Source organism: Mizuhopecten yessoensis, unplaced genomic scaffold (genome assembly GCF_002113885.1).
Source record: "Mizuhopecten yessoensis strain PY_sf001 unplaced genomic scaffold, ASM211388v2 scaffold5099, whole genome shotgun sequence".
Taxonomy (NCBI): domain Eukaryota; kingdom Metazoa; phylum Mollusca; class Bivalvia; order Pectinida; family Pectinidae; genus Mizuhopecten; species Mizuhopecten yessoensis.
In genome coordinates this window covers 240,751-264,367 of record NW_018405879.1, presented here as the reverse complement: position 1 = coordinate 264,367, position 23,617 = coordinate 240,751, and the positions used below count along the sequence as shown (strand labels likewise).

Here is a 23,617-nt window from a genome sequence, read left to right as displayed (position 1 = left end):
CTGTTACCTATATATCCTTGTACTATTACATATATATCCTTGTACCGTTACCTATACATCCTTGTACTGTTACCTATATATCCTTGTACTATTACATATATATCCTTGTACTGTTACATATATATCCTTGTACTATTACATATATATCCTTGTACTGTTACATATATATCCTTGTACTGTTACATATATATCCTTGTACTGTTACTTATATATCCTTGTACTGTTACCTATATATGCATGTACTATTACATATATATCCTTGTACTGTTACATATATATCCTTGTACTATTACATATATATCCTTGTACTGTTACCTTTATATCCTTCTACTGTTACTTATATATCCTTGTACTGTTACCTATATATCCTTGTACTGTTACAAATATATCCTTGTTCTGTTACCTATATATCCTGGTACTGTTTCCTTTATATCCTTGTTCTGTTACCTTTATATCATTGTACTGTTACAAATATATCCTTGTTCTGTTACCTATATATCCTTGTTCTGTTACCTTAATATCCTTGTACTGTTACATATATATCCTTATACTGTTACCTTTATATCCTTGTACTGTTACCTATATATCTATGTACTTTTACTTTTATCTTTCTGTTTTATTGACTTTATCTTTTGTATAATTACATTTATCTTTTTGTTTTACCTATATATCTGCGTTTCAAGGCTATCATGTGACTGTCATCGACGGTACTGATGACGTGAAGGAAGGGGATTGGCGATATCATGACAATCGCTCGCTCACTTTCAGCGAGTGGGGAGGGCTGGAGCCTGTGACGGGATATGCAGATAATGAAGATTGCCTGGCACTTGACCCAGGATATGACTTCAAAATGAATGATGTTCTGTGTGACGATCCTCATCCTTTTATTTGTGAAAATACATTATACTGAAATCAAACACATAGTCATGTGTTAAATGCTGGACTGATGAAGATAAAGTTTTTTGGTGAACATTGATACTACAAATAAATATCCAGGTGCCTTTTTGGACTGAAAAATTCTTTTTTGTTTTTGTATGTTGACATCATAGTGTATTTTTTATTTCTGTTTTTATACTCTGGCTCTTTTGGCCCCAAAGGAATCATCATTTTACCAAAACATATATCAAGTTGACCTAGATATTGATAAATGCTTCAAAGAAGACTTTCAGCTATTTCCCAGGTTACATCCACTCTATCTGTCCTTACATGTGTTAGACTCCACCAGGTCTTCATAGATGGAAGGATTCCCCATGACCAGGAATGTTGCCCTCCAATTTGAGTTAATTTAAATTTGTAAAGTCATTGTTGAAGTCATTATACATTTCTGTTTCCTCAGTCTGAAAGAAGTAAAATATCTGTGTGCATGTCCTTCCTTCTACAATCACACCCGTTAGATTTTATCTTCAAACTTCTCACATGAGTTTATCACATGAATTTCTGAGTTCAAGAAATTTTCAAAGTCATGTAAACAACACCTGAAATATTAATATTTTGGTTGCACATTTGGAGCATATCATAAATAAGAGGTCCAGTGGGCCTGTATCACTCATCTGGACGTGACAAAATAATCTCATAAAATGTAATACTACAAATATTTCCCAGTTTTGTCTCTCGGCATGTGGTGGGCAACTTCTTGTGTCATCAGATTTTCATCCAAAGGATACCTTATTGTAACTTTGTTTGAAATATGATCAATTATTCAGGAGTAGGCTGGCAAATACTTATGACCACATATTGTGTCCAAGAGAGCTACATTCCGTTTCCTTATTATGACCCAGTATTATTAACAAAAGAACTGTTACACAGTCAACAACAAAATGTCAAAATTCTACTTGAATTGAACTTTGGCCTCAGCATCACATCATATAGAAGATCTGCAATGCTGTTATACAACTTACCCAAATATAGTGGGCCTAGACAAACTCGTGTTAGATTGTTCTCTTTGAAGTTTTACGAACATGACTGACCCGTCACCTTGGAAGAAGGTCAAGTCATTTATGTGAGTTAATTTATAGCAGTGCATCCCAAGTACCTGTTAGCCAAATATCATGACTGTGAGCGTTAAGCAACATCAGACTCAGACTGTACTATTTAAAAGCTTTGTACCCATAACAGCCGATGTTGACTTTTGACCCCAAAGTTTACTGTTGACCTCAAAAGAGTGTGCAACAGAAAAATAATCACCGCTATAGACCTCAATGTCACCTAATGTATTTACCACATTTGACCTCTATGACCTTAAAGGTCATTTATTCAAGGAAACTTCATAGTACTCCATCTCAAGAATGGCCACATTTCAAGCTTACATGCCGGGCGAGTTAATTCGTTAAACCATCATCATGTGTAATGTGTAACAAGAGGCCCAGAGGACCTGTATTGCTCACCTGAATATGTTTAAAGTACTTGATATGAGGTAAAGATATAGCACTCTATGGTAATTATGTACTGTATGTACATCCATCCAGTACTTCTGGTGATATTGCAAGCAAACTTCAAACCCCACTCCTCTGCCCCCAGGGGGGTTCACACCCACCGTTTATAGAAAATAGAGTCTCATTAGGATAAAATCCCTTTATCCTCACGGTAGAAGAAGGATTTAAAAGGTTTAACCTCTATTTCCCCTATTGGGCCCTGCTTCTCTGCTCCCAGGGGGGTTCACACCCACTGTTTAACCTACAGATGCTCCAGGCCAAATTTAGTCAAAATCTACTGGGCCGTTCAGGACTAGTAGCGTTTTAAAGGAAGAGTTAATGGACGAACGAGGGACACCGCACCATGACATTAGCTCACCAGTCCTTCGGACCATGTGAGCTAAAAAATTGACAACAATAGTTTAAAACATTTCATTGCTTTTTATCTAATAGTGGTGTTGATATCAAGCTAGTTCTCAAAGTTGGAGACTCTGCACTTGTCAAAGCATTGTCAAACTTCCTTATTGTCACTGGGACAGGCAGTACAGAGTTATCTCCCTTCTTCCTTTTGTAAGCTGGACTAAATAATTGTCTTGTGATGTCTTGTTCACATTGATTGAAAACATCTGATGTTTGTTCACTTTTATAATTTTGACGAGGACTATCTCCTCTTTTATAATTTTGACAAGGACTTTCTATCATTTGATTAAGCGATCTGTCACAGATACCGTGACCTTGCGGAGAGAATCCCCTATTCACGTCACTATTGTCCTGTTTGGATGGATACAGGTGAAGATTTGTTGGAGGGATGAACCCTTTATATCTGTGATTGTCATTGTTTCTATTAGTTTTCCCATTATTATTTTTGTGAGAATTTTGGATTGGCTTGCTACTTCTTTGAGCACTTAATGCCAAGCACCCAACATGGCCATAATTAGTTGTGATATTTGATGATGTCTGTGACGTGTTGCTCACTCCACAGGTTAGTGTGTTATGTGACCGTTGTCGTTTGCTCTGGTAAGGTACCACTAGTTTTGTATGGAGCTGTGAAGCCTCTGCTCCTTGAGAAGCTGTCGGTTTTCCAGAATTTGCCTCGTGCAAGAACTCACTCTTCGCTCTTTTACCAAGAAATGTCAAGCGTTTCGTTTCCTTTTCAAAAAAAATTCTGCAAAATATAAATGATAAAAACAGGTTCAGTACATACACTACAGAAAGTTTGGGCTGTAAAGTTCTCCATCACGCCCTGTTACACCAGGATTTCTCATGACATGTCAATCCCAAAATTTGTTCTCATTCTCGACATAATTTTTCACTCCTTTCATGATTTCTTGCTCCCAACATGAATTCTCGCTCTCAACACGATTCTTAATCCCAACAAATTTTCTCACTCCCAACACCATTTTTCACACAGGTAATCATGCTAAAACTGTTGGGTTTGCAACCTAACTTTGAAATTTCAGAAATATCTGTCTTGTATTTCTTGGGAAACTGGAAATGTCGAAATCCAAGATGGCTGCCTTACAACCATTTTTTTCTGATCAGCCTCAAAATGAACATGCACAACTTAAGACAAGAGGTCCATTGGACCTGTATCTCTCACCTGGTTTTATATTTAAGTCTTTACAACTGAATGCATTAGTACATTTTTTATATGAAATTTCCTCAAAACCAGACAAGATCTATGTTCTTACTCAACTGGGACCACAATATCGGACTTTCAACTAATCAGGGGCCTCCATTGAGTTACCATGTTAACAGATTTTGAAATACGCAATATGTCATATTACAGGGTGTAATTAGACAATACTTTAATTTTCATTCAACTATAAGCTTTTATAAACCTAATAACCAATTTTTAACAATTTATGAAAACTACACCATAAAATAAGATAATCTAGCTGTACCATTTCTTAGGACCGCAGGGGGTCCAATCAACCTCATTCAATTAAGAAATGTTTGTTCTTCCTCAATAATATTTTTCACCAAATTTTGTACAATCCACTCAGTTAATTAGGGGGTATTAGCGTCTTAAAGCAAAATATTAGATAATTTTCCTGTTTCCGGCCCGGTCTTCCTAGCCCTGGCCCAGGTGTCGAACAAGTCTCATTTATGTAGGAAATGATTGCCCTCCCCTAATGAAGCTTCAGAGCAAATGTGGTTGAAATCTTCTCTGGCGTTTAGGAGGAGATGCATTTTAAAGCAAATTTAGCTAAGTTCCACTTCAGGGCCCTGCCCCCCCATGGCCTATGGGGTCAACCAACCTCATTTATATAAGAAGTGATTGCCCTCACCTAGTGATGCTTCAGAGTAAATTTGGTTGAAATCCTCTTTTGCGTTTAGGAGGAGAAGGTTTTAAAGAAAAAGATGACGACTGCGCCACGGCGTAAGCTCACTTGCCCTTTGGGCAGGTGAGCTAATAATGGGTACCGATAACTATTTTATGACTCCTAAACAGTTTATAGGCTTCAACATTTGCCAAGACTGACAAACAGACAGGAAGAGAGTTCTTGGTTCAGAAATTTGTGCCGATGAGAAAAAAAATTCCATATCTTTTGCATGATTTCTCAAGATCAATATGTCGAATGAAAACTTGGTGTAGCAACATTGTCTTGAGTCTTGAGATATGGTTCCCATTCTATCAATAGCAGAACTAGCCTTGCTCTACAAAACCCCAAACATTTCCTTTAGCTGAGTAATCTTCCTAACAAAGATGTGAGATGATCCCTCATACCAACACTGTAAAACTTGTTGTGCTAGACAGCCCCCTCCTATGAACACAGAAACAGTGATCCTCCGACTCCTCCTTATAGCTATAACAGTCACTGTAATGTCTGACAAAAGTCATCATGTTATGACATTATGACATCACACTGAATATTGGACATGAATTGAATATGGTGATGTTTGTTGCAATAAAAGCTCTTAAGAGCTAATGTTCCTTGTTTACCTGTATGCAACTTTAAATAAAGTTTCTTGTATCTTGTTGAAGATTTCACAATGGTCAAAGAAAACACCTTTTTGACTAAGTTTTGGTGTGTCATAGGAAGGATCTTTGTTTATTTCATATCAGATTTATGAATGATGAATTCTGATAAAACTTTCAGATTCATTTATAAACAAGCAAATCAGTAAAACTGACATATTACGCTCCCAAAAAGACTGTCATAAAGACTGAAATTAAGTTTGACCTCAATGTGATATGGACCTCGGGTGTACAGACCAGAAAGTGGTATGTGACAAACAGCCTTTCATATATCCCTTACATTTCATTGAGCTATCTTCATCAAGTCAAAAGTTATATTATAGTCCAGGGAATGTCTTTGGCCTTTGAACTTAATTGGACCCTAACCTTGGAAAAAACCTATGACCTCATTGTGACCATGACCTTGGATGTAGAGAGCCCAGCCGCATTGTCTTGATATCCTTTGTAAATCTTTTACATTTCATTGAGATATCTTCAGTGAGTCAGTGTTGGCTTGGGCAATGAATTTGACCTTTGACCTCTATGTGACCATGACCATTGAGTGATACATGACAACCTGTCTTGCCATCCATCATAAATCTCTAAAATTTCACTGAGTTATCTTCAGTACGTTAGAAATTATGGCCCTGAAAATAATTTTGACATAAGAAAAGACAGATGGATAAGCAGCAACTATATGCTCCTCCAAATTTTTTCAGGAAAAAAAATCATACAATCTAGTTATTTAAGATCCTCAATATTTGGACAAAGCATCCTGACGCAGATGTTAAGAATTGCTACTATTACACTAACTTTGAGTTCAGGTGACGACCAGAGTGCAGAGCTTGTCCATCTGATGGCAACCAGCTATCAGATCTAGCAGAACTCCCGTCAAATGAGGAGCACCCAGCTAGCAGTTTCTTCTTTTGTTCACATGCTACTGGAAAGAAAAATATTCATGGATTTTTTTTACCTCAAACCAAGCATTTATTATTTTACTGTAAACTAGAGCTGTCAATAGTATACCCCCCACATACACATGAATTATATAATGACAATTGAAATGTCATTCCCTGTTTTCTGGTTTAAATTTTTCTTTTTTCTTTTGGGTGAGCTACCTGAACTATCAATTTTATCTTTCTCGTCTAGAGCACATTTTCCCGTCATTTTCTCGCTAAAGAAAAAAGGAAGTGTGATCACAGTCACATATACCGGTAGGCTTCAGTTTCTAGAATTATTCAAAACACAGAGAAGACTGTGATCAGGATGTTATAAAAAAAAAATGAAGTGGAAACAGGCAGAAACATAGAAAAGACAAAATAGTAAAGTGAACTTTTATGTTCCAATCTTAAGGATGAGGCTAAACGAGGAATGGTTTTAACACCTCTACAGGGTGCTGCAACAACAAAAGCATATCAAAGAAATGTATTGAAAAATGAACAAATGCATAGTTTTGTCAAAGTTTTTAGGTAAAGGGGCATAACTCTCTTCATAAGGTCCAAATTCAGGGGGGAACTCAAACTTCAAAGAAATCTGTTACAAAGCCGGACAAAGTTTTTGTCAAATTTTTCATGTAATTATAAAGGGGCATACTCCCTTAAAAAGGTAAAAAACGCAAAATTGTTTACGGGAGCACAACTACATATGTGACTGCAACTACACAGACAAATTTAAAGAAATCTATTGAAAAATAAGCAAAGGCATAGCCGGACAAAGTTTTGTCAAATATATAAATACTTAAATGGGCATTCCACCTTAAAAAGTTCAGAAACACGTAATTATTTCAGGGGGCACGACTACATTTGGTACTGCCACTTCACAAAAAGTTTCCTAGAAATCTTTTGAAAAAAGAGCAAATGCATAGTCAGACAAATTTTGTGTCCAACCCAATATCTATAACCTCCAAATTAGTGAACTATACTCCCTCCCCGTAATAACGATTTTAACAAAGCACTTTAGCACGTTTCTGTCGGTGAAGAATATTAGAATCTAGAACTTGATTTCTTATAATGGAAAAGATGACTGTCGAACTTACAGCAATTTTGACTATTTTGGGCCCTTCATTACAAGCATTTGGTGAGGGAACTACAAATTCTCAATTTTGGTTCATCTTTGGTCCTAAAAACTTCATCCAAAATTATATTGAAATTTGTTTAGCAGTAAGGATACACGATGTACGATGGTTGAAAGTCAATCCACAGAAAGGGACAAAAGGCATTTGTAATAACTCACAAGAGACTATCTAGATAATTGCAATCCCTCGGAGACCTTCATTGTACCAAGTATCTAGATACTTGCAATGGCTCTGTAAGCCCTTCATTGTATCAAGTATCTAGATACTTGCCAGGCTTGTGTTAGCCCTTCATTGTACCTAGTATCTGAATATTTGCCATGCTTCTGTAAGCCCTTCATTGTACTAATTACCAGGCCTCTGAAAGCCCTTCATTGTACCTATTGTCTAGATATTTGCTATGCCCCTGAAAGCCCTTCATTGTACCTAGTATCTAGATATTTGCCATGCTTCTGAAAGCCCTTCATTGTTACTAGTATCTAGATATTTGCCATGCCCCTTAAAGCCCTTCATTGTACCTAGTATCTGGATATTTGCCATGCTTCTGAAAGCCCTTCATTGTACCCAGTATCTAGATATTTGCTATGCCCCTGAAAGCCCTTCATTGTACCTAGTATCTAGATATTTGCCATGCTTGTGTTAGCCCTTCATTGTACCTAGTATCTAGATACTTGACATGCCCCTGAAAGCCCTTCATTGTACCTAGTATCTAGATACTTGCCATGCTTCTGTAAGCCCTTCATTGTACTAATTACCAGGCCTCTGAAAGCCCTTCATTGTACCTATTATCTAGATATTTGCTATGCCCCTGAAAGCCCTTCATTGTACCTAGTATCTAGATATTTGCCATGCTTCTGNCCTTCATTGTACCTAGTATCTAGATATTTGCCATGCCCCTGAAAGCCCTTCATTGTACCTAGTATCTAGATATTTGCCATGCTTCTGAAAGCCCTTCATTGTATCCAGTATTTAGATATTTGCTATGCCCCTGAAAATCTTCATTGTACCTAGTATCTAGATATTTGCCATGCTTGTGTTAGCCCTTCATTGTACCTAGTATCTAGATACTTGCCATGCCACTGTAAGCCCTTTATTGTACCCAGTATCTAGATACTTGCCAAGCCTCTAAAAGCCCTTCATTGTACCCAGTATCTAGATACTTGCCAGGCCTCTGAAAGTCCTTCATTGTACCCAGTATCAAGATACTTGCTAGGCCTCTGTAAGCCCTTTATTGTACCCAGTATCTAGATACTTGCCAACCCTAGCCTCTGTAAGCCCTTTATTGTACCCAGTATCTAGATACTTGCCAGGCCTCTGAAAGTCCTTCATTGTACCCAGTATCAAGATACTTGCCAACCCTCTGTAAGCCCTTCATTGTACCCAGTATCTAGATACTTGCCAACCCTCTGTAAGCCCTTCATTGTACCCAGTATCTAGATACTTGCTAGGCCTCTGTAAGCCCTTTATTGTACCCAGTATCTAGATACTTGCCAACCCTCTGTAAGCCCTTCATTGTACCAAGTATCTAGATACTTGCCAGGCCTCTGTAAGCCCTTCATTGTATGTGGTCTATATATACTTGCCATGCCTCTGGTAGTCCTCCAGGGTGGGCCCTATTTCCTGGTCCTTACCCTCCGTGTTGTTTAGTAACCAGGGCTGGAGTCCTGTTTTGACATTACCATCCTTCTCCTCCTCCTCCTCCTCCTCTATGAAATGCTGTGAAAACATAACACACACTGGTCTTATAAGTATTGAAATGCAGATTGTTAAATTTAATTTTATAATTAAACACAATCATTTGCTAACAAAGATATTCAATGAAATAGAGTAAACAGTGTGATAAACAATGAAAACAAAAGGCCCAAGGGCCTTAGCGGTCACCTGAGCTATATCATAGGTACTGGTAGCTTTATTTATTGTTTAGATGTGATGTGGAAAACTAAGTGAAATACAATGCTTGTCATGTCATCAAAGGATAAGAATTTGAAAATATTGGTAAATGTTCCCTTTGGGGCCCTGCCCTAGCCCCTGGGGAAGGGGCAGGAATTCCAATTTTACAATGTAATACCCTCATTCATCAAAGATGATTCTGACTAAGTTTGAGTAATTTTCTGCTGAAAATGGATAAAATATACCCAAAAGTGTTATTTCCCTATATAAACTATAGTAAACTTTACCCCCTCCCCAAGGGAGAACGGATAGCTCGGGGTCCTGAACTTTACAATTTAAATAAAGCCCCTGCTGATTTTCTTTCCATGCAGAGAAATTGACTGTAGTACCTCTGAGTCAGGAGGAGAACATTTTGGAAATATTGGTTAATTTTTCCTTTGGGACCCGCCCTAGGGTTGGGGTAGGAATTTCAATTTTTCAATTTGAAACCATCTTCCTCCAAGGATAATTCTCACCAAGTAAAATAATTTCCTACAGAAAGTTGTCAAAATATACCCAAAAGTGTTATTTCCCTATATATAAACTATAGTAAACTTTACCCCCTCCCCAAGGGAGTACAGATAGCTCGGACGGAAAGCAATTAAGTAGGTCACTTGAGCAAAGCTCAGGTGACCTTAAAAGAGCAAGAGGTCCAAATAGGCCTGTATTGCTCACCTAGTGTTTTTAGCAATCATGGAAAAATATTCTCAATGAAAATGTTTAGCCTGTCTCCTTTGTCTCAGAATGTTCCAGACTAAATGATACTTTATGCTATTCTATCCCAGCATGCTACTGGTCAAATTTTATCACCTAGGGCATCCGGGTAATGCAGAAGAAGTTGTTCAAAGTTTGTTTTCTGATATTTGACCCTTTGATCTTATTAGTAGGTCAAGATCATTTATTTGGGGAAACATTATAGCAAGCTATGACATCTGACAATCAGACATATGACAAGCTATGACATCTGACAATCAGACATATGACAATCTATGACATCTGACAATCAGACATATGACAAGGTATGACATCTGACAATCAGACATATGACAAGCTATGACATCTGACACTATATGACCTGATCTATGATTATGACATATGATGACATGACAAACATAATGAACACAGGAAACTTTTTCAAACGTTATATTTTGTGAAACACAAACACAGCACTATTGAGTTTGCTAGAGTGAGACTAAAGCATGGACATTTTGACTTTGTGTTGAAGCTTTTAAGGATACTTCCTCTGACTTTCTAAATAGTACCAAAACATTGACTGTTAAATGATACTGTGAAACTAATTAATAAACTGATATCCAATCTTCATTAAATTGAAAGGTACACAAATACACATGAAGGGTTTACATTGGGAATTAGATTCTATTTTAGGTAGACAAAGTTGATATAAGGTGTTGTATAAGGGAGAATATATTTGTAGCAATAGAAACAAGAGTACCGCAGGGCGGAACAATATACGAGAAATCATGCTGTACTTGATCAACATCAGTTGAAGGAATATATATATATATTTCTGATATCCTTTATGAATTGAAATTGCCCCTTTTTGTCAATATTCAATTCAATAACCAAGTTTCGAAGATAACCAAGATATCTAATCAATCATGGCAAAATATTCTCCAAATGAGATCCAAGGGAATATGCCAGACCCCAAGGCCAATCCTTGTAGCATATCTGTATATGATTTTTCATGCCCAGCAATTTAATGTATGGTTATGGGGTGGGGATCTCAACAGCTTCCAAGCTGTGACTCAGAAACTAGGTCCCTAGGGTTGTGGCCAGACCCCAGGATCAATTCTAATATCATGATTGCATTCCTCTCTTTATGCCCAACAATTGTATATATAGTTTTGGGGTGGGGATCCTAACCATTTCAAAGTTATGACCCAGGGACTATGTCTCCGAGGGTGGGGCCAAACTCTAGGGCCATCCTGGAAGAAAATGTGCATTCTTCTCTTTCTACTCAGCAATTGTATATATGGATATACGGTAGGGATCTCAACCATTTTCAAGCAATAAACTCTTATGGACCCCACTCCTTAGCCAGGGGGTTTGCCCCACCGTTTGTACAATTTTGAATCACCAACACCTGGGGATGCTTCCTGTAAAATATGGTTGATATCCATCTCTTAGTTCCAGAGAAGAAGTCGCTTAAAACAATATAGCCAAATACCCCTGTTGGCCCCGCCCTCAACCCCCTGGGGGGTCAGCCACACCATTTGTACAATTTTTAATACCTGCCTCCCATAAATGTTTTTGATCAAATATGATTGATATCCAGTGAACAGTTCTACAGAAGAAGTCGTTTGCAGCAATATAGCCAAATTGCCCCCTTTGGCCCACCCCTAAGCCCCCTGGGAGGTCAGCCCCACCATTTGTACAATTTTGAATCACCACCACCTAGGGATGCTTCCAGTCAAATATGGTTGATATCCATCTCTTAGTTCCAGAGAAAAAGTCACTTAAAGCAGTATAGCCAAATAACCCTTTTTAGCCCCGCCCCCTAGCCCCCTTGGGGGTCAGCCACAACATTTGTACAATTTTGATTCCCTGCCTCCCATGAATGCTTTTGATCAAATATGGTTGATATCCACTTCTTAGTTCAAGAGGAATAAGCCAAATTGACCCCTTTTAGCCCCGCCCCCTGGGGGGTCAGCCCCACCATTTGTACAATTTTAAATCCCCACCACCTAGGGATGCTTCCAGTCAAAATTAGTTGAATTCCAATCAGTGGTTAAGAAGAAGAAGTCGTTTAAAGGAATTGTTGATGTACTGACGGACGGACGGACGGACGCATAAGTGGTATGGCATTTCAGACCAGGTGAGCTGATAACTATGTCTAAATTTTGCTCAAATTCAAACTTAACCTTAGTCTTCTTATAAGGTTCATGTATACAAGGTTTCATCAAAATCAAACAATATTTAGGGAAGTCACCTTGCGGAAACCAAAGTGTGGACGGATGGACGGTCGCTCACCATACTGTAAAACATTCCGTCAAAATGTTTGATGGTCGTATGAAAAAGAAGGGCTTACCTGTGGACTGATGAAGGCCATACTATCTCCACAGGTGGAGAGGGTGGACACACCTTCCGAATGGTTGAAACAATCGTCTTGGTAACCAGAGACATCATTCAGTTTCTCTGCTTCTAAAAACTGCTGCTGCTGTAGGGCAGTCTTTGTGTATTCAGGAAAAAAGTGTTTATTGATGATCAGGATATTTCCGTGAGGAATGAAGATGACAAACATCAGTAGGTTTTTCATCTTCCTTCCCTCTGTCATTTAACATGATATCTTCCTTCCCTCGGTCATTTAACATGATATCTTCCTTCCCTCAGTCATTTAACATGATATCTTCCTTCCCTCTGTCATTTAACATGATATCTTACTTCCCTCTGTCATTTAATATGTCTTACTCCCCTCTGTCATTTAACATGATATCTTCCCTCCCTCTGTCATTTAACATGATATCTTCCTTCCCGCTGTCATTTAACATGATATCTTCCTTCCCTCGGTCATTTAACATGATATCTTCCTTCCCTCAGTCATTTAACATGATATCTTCCTTCCCTCTGTCATTTAACATGTCTTACTTCCCTCTGTCATTTAACATGTCTTACTTCCCTCTGTCATTTAACATGTCTTACTTCCCTCTGTCATTTAACATGTCTTACTTCCCTCTGTCATTTAACATGTCTTACTTCCCTCTGTCATTTAACATGTCTTACTTCCCTCTGTCATTTAACATGTCTTACTTCCCTCTGTCATTTAACATGTCTTACTTCCCTCTGTCATTTAACATGATATCTTACTTCCCTCTGTCATTTAACATGATATCTTCCTTCCCTCTGTCATTTAACATGTCTTACTTCCCTCTGTCATTTAACATGTCTTACTTCCCTCTGTCATTTAACATGTCTTACTTCCCTCTGTCATTTAACATGTCTTACTTCCCTCTGTCATTTAACATGTCTTACTTCCCTCTGTCATTTAACATGTCTTACTTCCCTCTGTCATTTAACATGTCTTACTTCCCTCTGTCATTTAACATGTCTTATTTCCCTCTGTCATTTAACATGATATCTTACTTCCCTCTGTCATTTAACATGATATCTTCCTTCCCTCTGTCATTTAACATGTCTTACTTCCCTCTGTCATTTAACATGTCTTACTTCCCTCTGTCATTTAACATGTCTTACTTCCCTCTGTCATTTAACATGTCTTACTTCCCTCTGTCATTTAACATGTCTTACTTCCCTCTGTCATTTAACATGATATCTTCCCTCCCTCTGTCATTTAACATGTCTTACTTCCCTCTGTCATTTAACATGTCTTACTTCCCGCTGTCATTTAACATGTCTTATTTCCCTCTGTCATTTAACATGATATCTTCCTTCCCGCTGTCATTTAACATGATATCTTCCTTCCCTCGGTCATTTAACATGATATCTTCCTTCCTTCAGTCATTTAACATGATATCTTCTTTCCCTCTGTCATTTAACATGATGTCTTACTTCCCGCTGTCATTTAACATGATATCTTCCCTCCCGCTGTCATTTAACATGTCTTACTTCCCTCTGTCATTTAACATGTCTTATTTCCCTCTGTCATTTAACATGATATCTTCCTCCCCTCTGTCATTTAACATGATATCTTATTTCCATCGGTCATTTAACATGATATCTTCCTTCCCGCTGTCATTTAACATGTTATCTTCCTTCCCGCGGTCATTTAACATGATATCTTCCTTCCTTCAGTCATTTAACATGATATCTTCTTTCCCTCTGTCATTTAACCTGATGTCTTACTTCCCGCTGTCATTTAACATGATATCTTCCTTCCCTCGGTCATTTAACATGATATCTTCCTTCCTTCAGTCATTTAACATGATATCTTCTTTCCCTCTGTCATTTAACCTGATGTCTTACTTCCCGCTGTCATTTAACATGATATCTTCCCTCCCTCTGTCATTTAACATGATATCTTCCTTCCCGCTGTCATTTAACATGATATCTTACTTCCCTCTGTAATTTAACATGATATCTTCCCCCTTTTTGTCATTTAACATTGATATCTTCCTTCGCTCTGGAATTTAACATGATATCTTCCTTCCCTCTGTCATTTAACATGATATCTTCCCCCTTTTTGTCATTTAACATTGATATCTTCCTTCGCTCTGGAATTTAACATGATATCTTCCTTCCCTCTGTCATTTAACATGATATCTTACTTCCCTCTGTAATTTAACATGATATCTTCCCCCTTTTTGTCATTTAACATTGATATCTTCCTTCCCTCTGTCATTTAACATGATATCTTATTTCCCTCGGTCATTTAACATGATATCTTCCTTCCCGCTGTCATTTAACATGATATCTTACTTCCCTCTGTCATTTAACATGATATCTTCCCCCTTTTTGTCATTTAACATTGATATCTTCCTTCCCTCTGTCATTTAACATGATATCTTCCTTCCCGCTGTCAGTTAACATGATATCTTACTTCCCTCTGTCATTTAACTGTCGATGGAACTGCCAGAAGAGCAGGTACATGATATCTTCCTTCCCTCTTTCATTTAACATCATATCTTACTTCCCTCTGGCATTTAACATGATATCTTCCTTCCCTCTGTCATTTAACATGATATCTTCCTTCCCGCTGTCAGTTAACATGATATCTTACTTCCCTCTGTCATTTAACATGATATCTTATTTCTCGGTCATTTAACATGATATCTTCCCTCCATCTGTCATTTAACATGTCTTACTTCCCTCTGTCATTTAACATGATCAATGAACAAAAATGTTTTTTGGTAAAATCTAAATGTACTCATTTTATAAAAACTTGCTTCATTTGTCTATTTGCTGCTGAAACAGAAGGAGCTTCAGTACTGAACTAGTGACTAGGTTTTGTCAATGTTACCATAATTCTGGTTAATAAGATATTTTACTTAGCAGTCATATATCACAATACTTGTTTTTTTGAGTATTGGTATTTGTCAATATAATTAATGAAGTATTTACATTGGCACTATCTGTTCGTAGTCCTTAGATAGTGGTTACATGACCTGTCTTTCACATCCAAACAATGTCTATACCAAAATAATGTTGTTTGCCCCAGGGAAATATTCTGGGATTTTGGAGATCTGTACACAAATTGCACCCCACACTGAATTCTTTGCCTTTGAAGTAAAACATAATGATTAGAGCATGTCCAACATGATATTGGTTCTATTTCAGGAGTTTTTATACTTTATTCAGACAAAACCAGCTATATCAGCTTCCATGCACCACCATTTTAAAACTGTTGCCAGTGAGTATTACATGTTATGGAATGATACACATTGGTGTCAAAATACATCAGAGAAACACAACAAACAGTGCTTACTGCCTCTTACTGCCTCTTACTGCTGCTTGTTGTGTTTATACAGATACATCAGAAACACAACAAACAGTGCTTACTGCCTCTTACTGCCTCTTACTGCTGCTTGTTGTGTTTATACAGATACATCAGAAACACAACAAACAGTGCTTACTGCCTCTTACTGCCTCTTACTGCTGCTTGTTGTGTTTATACAGATACATCAGAAACACAACAAACAGTGCTTACTGCCTCTTACTGCTGCTTGTTGTGTTTATACAGATACATCAGAGAAACACAACAAACAGTGCTTACTGCCTCTTACTGCCTCTTACTGCTGCTTGTTGTGTTTATACAGATACATCAGAAACACAACAAACAGTGCTTACTGCCTCTTACTGCTGCTTGTTGTGTTTATACAGATACATCAGAGAAACACAACAAACAGTGCTTACTGCCTCTTACTGCCTCTTACTGCTGCTTGTTGTGTTTATACAGATACATCAGAAACACAACAAACAGTGCTTACTGCCTCTTACTGCTGCTTGTTGTGTTTATACAGATACATCAGAGAAACACAACAAACAGTGCTTACTGCCTCTTACTGCCTCTTACTGCTGCTTGTTGTGTTTATACAGATACATCAGAAACACAACAAACAGTGCTTACTGCCTCTTACTGCTGCTTGTTGTGTTTATACAGATACATCAGAGAAACACAACAAACAGTGCTTACTGCCTCTTACTGCCTCTTACTGCTGCTTGTTGTGTTTATACAGATACATCAGAAACACAACAAACAGTGCTTACTGCCTCTTACTGCTGCTTGTTGTGTTTATACAGATACATCAGAGAAACACAACAAACAGTGCTTACTGCCTCTTACTGCCTCTTACTGCTGCTTGTTGTGTTTATACAGATACATCAGAAACACAACAAACAGTGCTTACTGCCTCTTACTGCTGCTTGTTGTGTTTATACAGATACATCAGAGAAACACAACAAACAGTGCTTACTGCCTCTTACTGCCTCTTACTGCTGCTTGTTGTGTTTATACAGATACATCAGAAACACAACAAACAGTGCTTACTGCCTCTTACTGCTGCTTGTTGTGTTTATACAGATACATCAGAGAAACACAACAAACAGTGCTTACTGCCTCTTACTGCCTCTTACTGCTGCTTGTTGTGTTTATACAGATACATCAGAAACACAACAAACAGTGCTTACTGCCTCTTACTGCTGCTTGTTGTGTTTATACAGATACATCAGAGAAACACAACAAACAGTGCTTACTGCCTCTTACTGCCTCTTACTGCTGCTTGTTGTGTTTATACAGATACATCAGAAACACAACAAACAGTGCTTACTGCCTCTTACTGCTGCTTGTTGTGTTTATACAGATACATCAGAGAAACACAACAAACAGTGCTTACTGCCTCTTACTGCCTCTTACTGCTGCTTGTTGTGTTTATACAGATACATCAGAAACACAACAAACAGTGCTTACTGCCTCTTACTGCTGCTTGTTGTGTTTATACAGATACATCAGAGAAACACAACAAACAGTGCTTACTGCCTCTTACTGCCTCTTACTGCTGCTTGTTGTGTTTATACAGATACATCAGAAACACAACAAACAGTGCTTACTGCCTCTTACTGCTGCTTGTTGTGTTTATACAGATACATCAGAGAAACACAACAAACAGTGCTTACTGCCTCTTACTGCCTCTTACTGCTGCTTGTTGTGTTTATACAGATACATCAGAAACACAACAAACAGTGCTTACTGCCTCTTACTGCTGCTTGTTGTGTTTATACAGATACATCAGAGAAACACAACAAACAGTGCTTACTGCCTCTTACTGCCTCTTACTGCTGCTTGTTGTGTTTATACAGATACATCAGAAACACAACAAACAGTGCTTACTGCCTCTTACTGCTGCTTGTTGTGTTTATACAGATACATCAGAGAAACACAACAAACAGTGCTTACTGCCTCTTACTGCCTCTTACTGCTGCTTGTTGTGTTTATACAGATACATCAGAAACACAACAAACAGTGCTTACTGCCTCTTACTGCTGCTTGTTGTGTTTATACAGATACATCAGAGAAACACAACAAACAGTGCTTACTGCCTCTTACTGCCTCTTACTGCTGCTTGTTGTGTTTATACAGATACATCAGAAACACAACAAACAGTGCTTACTGCCTCTTACTGCTGCTTGTTGTGTTTATACAGATACATCAGAGAAACACAACAAACAGTGCTTACTGCCTCTTACTGCCTCTTACTGCTGCTTGTTGTGTTTATACAGATACATCAGAAACACAACAAACAGTGCTTACTGCCTCTTACTGCCTCTTACTGCTGCTTGTTGTGTTTATACAGATACTTCATAGGATACACCGTAAACTCATGTTAATTAAAGTGTTAAAGTCAGATGAAAAAGTACAAACATCAGGTTAGACATGCAAGGATGTGTCATTATAATATATATATAAGTCTGCTTTCAAATACAATGCATTTTTATTGTGTAAGGATGGGTGGAGTTCTGTGTACAGAATAAAAAAACTCCAGGATATATTCTCTCTGGCCAATCACACTTGGTTTAGGCTTAACTGAATGTGAGGGAGGGGGTCATCCAAATGTTTACCCTCCAAACATCCAGAGCTCGACTACTCATTGTCAGGAGGATTTAACCAACCCTAGTACTAATACAATGTGTCTCCCTTCATTTGTTTACTTTCATGTTTATTGTGGAACAGCTTCAGTAACATTCTCATATCCAAACACTGAATATTGTAGTACAATTTCAGAACCAAAATGATCAAATACAACTCAGTATAATACAACATTTGTGATGCATGCTCTTAAACAAATATTTAAAAAAGTCAGTATCATTATGATTTTGAAAAAAACAAAAATCACAAAAAGGAAAGGGATGTATGATTATGCCTAGTATACCTCTCACATCCTTCCTTTATATTTAGTTTGACTCTGAAACTAGAACTTCTTTGTCAGGATCTTGCAATACAATTTTGTTGCCTTGATCTTAAAGGTTAAAATTGATCCCTTAAAGACAATTTGGTCAAGTAATTTTTTTATAATCTTGTCACAAAATCCTCATGATAATATAGTTCGATACTCCTTATGAATAATTCATGCCGAGATATCGACAAGAGGCAATGTTTTCATGGCTGTCTTAATCAGTGATGAAGAAATCCATAGGTTTAGTGTCGGGTGTCGATGGAACTGCCAGAAGAGCAGGTAAATTCTCGCTTTATTCATCTAACATCTTTGGAATCAATAGCATATCTTCCAAACAACAAATCAATCATCGTTATAAATGAGTAATTTATTTTAAGTCAAACTGACTGATATCGTACTTGGCGCAGTTTGAAACACTCCCTAGGGTATCCTCTTGCTTGCATACTCTAATAAGACCTGTTTTTTTTTTATTCAAATCAAACTGTGAACAGAAATATCTCATTAGATTTATATGTGATACTTATTATTCTTGTTTGCGATGTATTGTGTAAACTGAAAGTGTCAAGCATGTGTTATGTGAGAAATCAGACTCACTGACACTGTTGTCATTCGACAGTGTGGTACTGAACATACTATTTAGTTCTTACTGAAAAAGCCTGGATATTGCGCTATTTCAGTCAAAGCTATTATCATCACCCACATTCCCAAAAGATAAAACTGACTGCACTGGACATTGGCTTCAGGTCATGTCATATCAACTACGTAGACTTTCGTTAGGAGATAAGATATTTTCAGTATCTAATCGATTTTAAGGGTGTTGTTTGACTAAATTGCCACTTTTAACGTCTAACTTATTCACTTTTAACAATTACTTCATTTGATCGGATACACTTGTGATATGACCAAGAACATTGCAGCACACGCACCTTCCAGTCTTCTGATTGGCTAATGTTTCGTCTCCTTTTGTCTTGCTCTCTGAGTTTATTTGCAATCTGAAATACAAACACATCACTGGAATGTAACTGACTTCTGTTAGGATGGACAGTGTTATGTTACATGTACTAGTAAACAAATTCCTTGGATCGCTGTCTTTTGAGTAATAAAGGACTGGGGGCATTAAGGGTCTTTTCTGGCCTCATCGGGGATTTAGAATTAGTTGTTTTATTCGTAATCGGGAATAATGAAATACGCAAACAATGTCATGCCTGTGTTCATTCATAGAAAGGAATTTTTGTTTACCATATGCGGAGGCTTTCATTTCTGCAAGCTAACTGTCCAAAACACCCTATTTTGGCTATTTCCTTTATGCATAGAGTAAGTATATTATAACTGCCAACTAGAACACTGACAGATCAGTAAGGGCCCCGTCTTGTGGCAATATATCCCCCATAATCATCAAAAATCAATCTGCCCATAAAGCTGAGCTTGACGTTTGACATTTGGACTTCAAAAAAAATCGCAAGGAAACAAAATATACATTTTACATGTACTATGATATGAGTCTTGTTTCCTTCCACCTCCATATTTGCTGGGCTAACAGAAATGTAAATACCGGTGCAATACTCATTTGTTTGCTTTGATTTGTTTTATTTCACCTTAAATACCTCCCCCATCAAGAGCCAGGGGCAAAGCCAGAGATCCATTTTGTCTTTGACCCTTGGACCCAAATGACCTTGACCTTTAACCCAGTGACCCTGATCTTTGGTCAGTTGACTTATTTTTCCAATTCCGACCAACTTTGCTTCATATTATAAAATGTTCATCAGCGAAAAATACAAAGCTTGACCTTGAACCTTTTGACCCCGTAACCTGGGCCTTTGGTGTTAAGTTTTGAACAACTTTGCTTCATAATAACATAAAAAAAGATGTTCATCAGTAAAAAGATACAATATTTGACCTTGACCCAGTGACCTTGACCTTAAGTCAGTTGACTCTTTGTTAAATTCCGACCAACTTTGCTTCATTATGTCATAACAAAATGTTCATCAGGGAAAAGATACAACATTTGACATTGACCTTTGACCCAGTCACCTTGACTTATCTTATGTTATAACTGCCAACTACACAATAAGTATCTTATGTTATAACTGACAACTACACAGTAAGTATCTTATGTTATAACTGCCAACTACACAGTAATTATCTTATGTTATAACTGCCAACTACTCAGTAAGTATCTTACGTTATAACTGCCAACTACACAGTAAGTATCTTATGCTATAACTGCCAACTACACAGTAATTATCTTATGTTATAACTGCCAACTACTCAGTAAGTATCTTACGTTATAACTGCCAACTACACAGTAAGTATCTTACGTTATAACTGCCAACTACACAGTAAGTATCTTACGTTATAACTGCCAACTACACAGTAAGTATCTTATGCTATAACTGCCAACTACACAGTAATTATCTTATGTTATAACTGCCAACTACACAGTAAGGATCTTATGTTATAACTGCCAACTACACAGTAAGTATCTTATGTTATAACTGCCAACTACAAAATAAGTATCTTATGTTATAAGTTTTTGTTTGTGTTTTACGTCCTATTTACAGCTATGGTCATTTAAAGACATGCCAGGTTTTAGTGGTGTAGTAAAGCTGGAGTTCCTGGAGAAAAACCACCGACCTACGGCCAGTACCTGGTGACTGCCCAACGTAGGCCTCAAACCCACAACCTAGTGGTGGAGGGCTAGTGGTAGCAGAATGTCAGACGCCTTGACCACTTGGCCACCGCAGCCCCCCTATAACAATTATAAGTACACTGTATCATATAGTTCAATTGCTTTCTACTTCATGTTTATTGTCCTATTAACAGCTAAGGTCATTTAAGGATGGCCTTCATCTGTGTATTGTATATGCCTTTATGTGTGTACATCGAAAGGAGTAATGAAGGCCAAGAATGTTGGTGTATTTGCCTCCTGTTGATAGCATTTGTCACATCTTTTACGCCATAAAAATACACTACTCAGAAGCTGTTGTGTATTCCAGTGACCAATTTACATGGTAATTTGTCTAAATGTATGCCGTTTTTGGAATTGAAATTTGCATTCTTGAAGTTTATTTAAAAGAAAACAATCTTTGAAAATGTTTTTCAATATTGGAAGGGGTCAACGATACAAAAAAAAAAAAAGTTTAACTGTTTTCATTTTTGAAAGTACCGGACAAACTTGACAGAAATAATAGTCCATTCAATAGGAATCCTTTGCGTATCTTCCCCCATATCCTCCCCCCTATCCTTGATACATACCGTTTTGTTTTGGTGCTTTTTCCTATCTTCAAACCTCCTTACTGCATGTACTGTCAGTAACTTAAACCTAATTAAAAATTAATCACAGGAATATTTTATGAAACACATGTAAATCTAGAGTCCCAAATCTAGAGGGCCTGTATCGCTCACTTGGATAATTCAGTAACCATGGGAAAATATTCTCATTAAACATAGTACTGCAACTATTTCCAAATATTGGCTCTGTCTCTCAGCAACAACAGTCCCTCAACTTTCTGCCCAAATTGAAGACAATGAATGTAAGAAAGTTTATCAGAATAGAAATTGATGGTAGCCTTCAATTCACCATGGGCTGGTTCATTTTACCATAATGGTAATAGGAACCGTGGTTCATTTCACCATGGCCTTCATATTACCATACTACATCGGTCCTAAAAATGAAACATTTAACTTGAAAGTGTGGGCTTTATGGATACCCCTGCTCCCCACATATCTACAACAGAAAATGAGTGTTTCGGTGCTGCAATGGAACAACCAAAACATGAGACAGTCATTTCTAAAATCTTAACCTCAGATCTGGTTAATGGCTGAATATCTGGTGAAAACAACGATCAGGTCAAGTTATAATTAATGTGGCAGAGATTTTAATTGTACCTAAAGATTACAGTCGCCTTCTAGCTTTAGGATAGGGGGATTTCCCTTTAGCTTGATTGGTAGAGCAGTGAACTAAGAGTCTAGGATCACAGGTTCAATCCCCCGTGGAAACACTACCTCATATTCTCTTTCCTGTTACATAATTATCATCTGGTCATTATCCGGGATATCTGGTGTGACAGACAAAATTGAGTCACTTGACAGTTAAATGGATAGACCATCCAGAAAAGGTAGTTTAATAGCCTTCCATCAGCCTACCATCTTATAATGGTAGAATAACAGTAAGTAACCATGAACTACAGGCACCCATTATTTAAGCCTTATAAATACAGTTGTAAGACAGTAAAGTCTAAAAATCTTCATGAATTGGTTACTTTTCTTTAGCCTCCCGACTGGGAAATTCTCCTAGTTTATAACTGTAATTAGTCAAGACATAGGCACTCAACTTTTGTAACATGACGGAGGCGCAATATCTGGAAGGACCAATTATTAACAAGAGGCCCATGGGCCTTAACGGTCACCTAATATATTTATACAGAGAGTTGATTTTGTTTTTAACATGTACAGAAATATTATTCAAAGTGACAAAAAACAATAAAACCACCTTATTCAATATCTAGCATACAGATTAAAGACTAAAAAGTATTTGAAACTAGCACCTCTGATTCTAAACAGGGCTGATATGTGCATACCATCAAAATGCTATCCAATACTGATAATGCTAACCCAAATTGAATAACTTCCAATGGAAATTAAACAAATGTTGGTCCAAAATGTGATTTCCCTATATAAACTAAAGGAAAGTTTACCCCTCCCCAGGGGGAAACGTGAGACCCCAGGGTCATGAAATTCACAATTTTGATAAAGCACCTTAAGACCCTTCCATCTATGAAGAGTATTTGATTATACAATAGCTGGGTCTTGAGAAGAACATTTTTGAAATTTCAGTCAATTCAACCCTTTTTTGCCCCACCCATCAGCCCCGGGGGGG

General features: G+C 37.5%; 2 protein-coding genes across 2 annotated transcripts in view; one reads left to right on the top strand and one right to left on the bottom strand.

Moving 5' to 3' along the window:
- Positions 1-1,104, top strand: part of LOC110450198 (collectin-12-like) — a 9,115-nt gene extending 8,011 nt beyond the window's left edge. The window contains exon 2 of the mRNA XM_021497515.1: positions 684-1,104. Within this exon, the coding sequence (XP_021353190.1) occupies positions 684-910 (227 nt within the window). The 3' untranslated portion in view covers positions 911-1,104. The remainder of the gene's footprint in view (positions 1-683) is intronic.
- Positions 1,105-2,843: 1,739 nt separating this feature from the next.
- Positions 2,844-23,617, bottom strand: part of LOC110450200 — a 25,066-nt gene continuing 4,292 nt past the window's right edge. The window contains exons 2-8 of the mRNA XM_021497518.1: positions 21,994-22,060; positions 19,665-19,730; positions 12,423-12,563; positions 9,028-9,160; positions 6,187-6,313; positions 3,939-3,945; positions 2,844-3,569 (exon numbers count right to left, since the gene is read on the bottom strand). Coding sequence (XP_021353193.1) covers positions 2,844-3,569; positions 3,939-3,945; positions 6,187-6,313; positions 9,028-9,160; positions 12,423-12,443 — 1,014 coding nt within the window. The 5' untranslated portion in view covers positions 12,444-12,563; positions 19,665-19,730; positions 21,994-22,060. The remainder of the gene's footprint in view (positions 3,570-3,938; positions 3,946-6,186; positions 6,314-9,027; positions 9,161-12,422; positions 12,564-19,664; positions 19,731-21,993; positions 22,061-23,617) is intronic.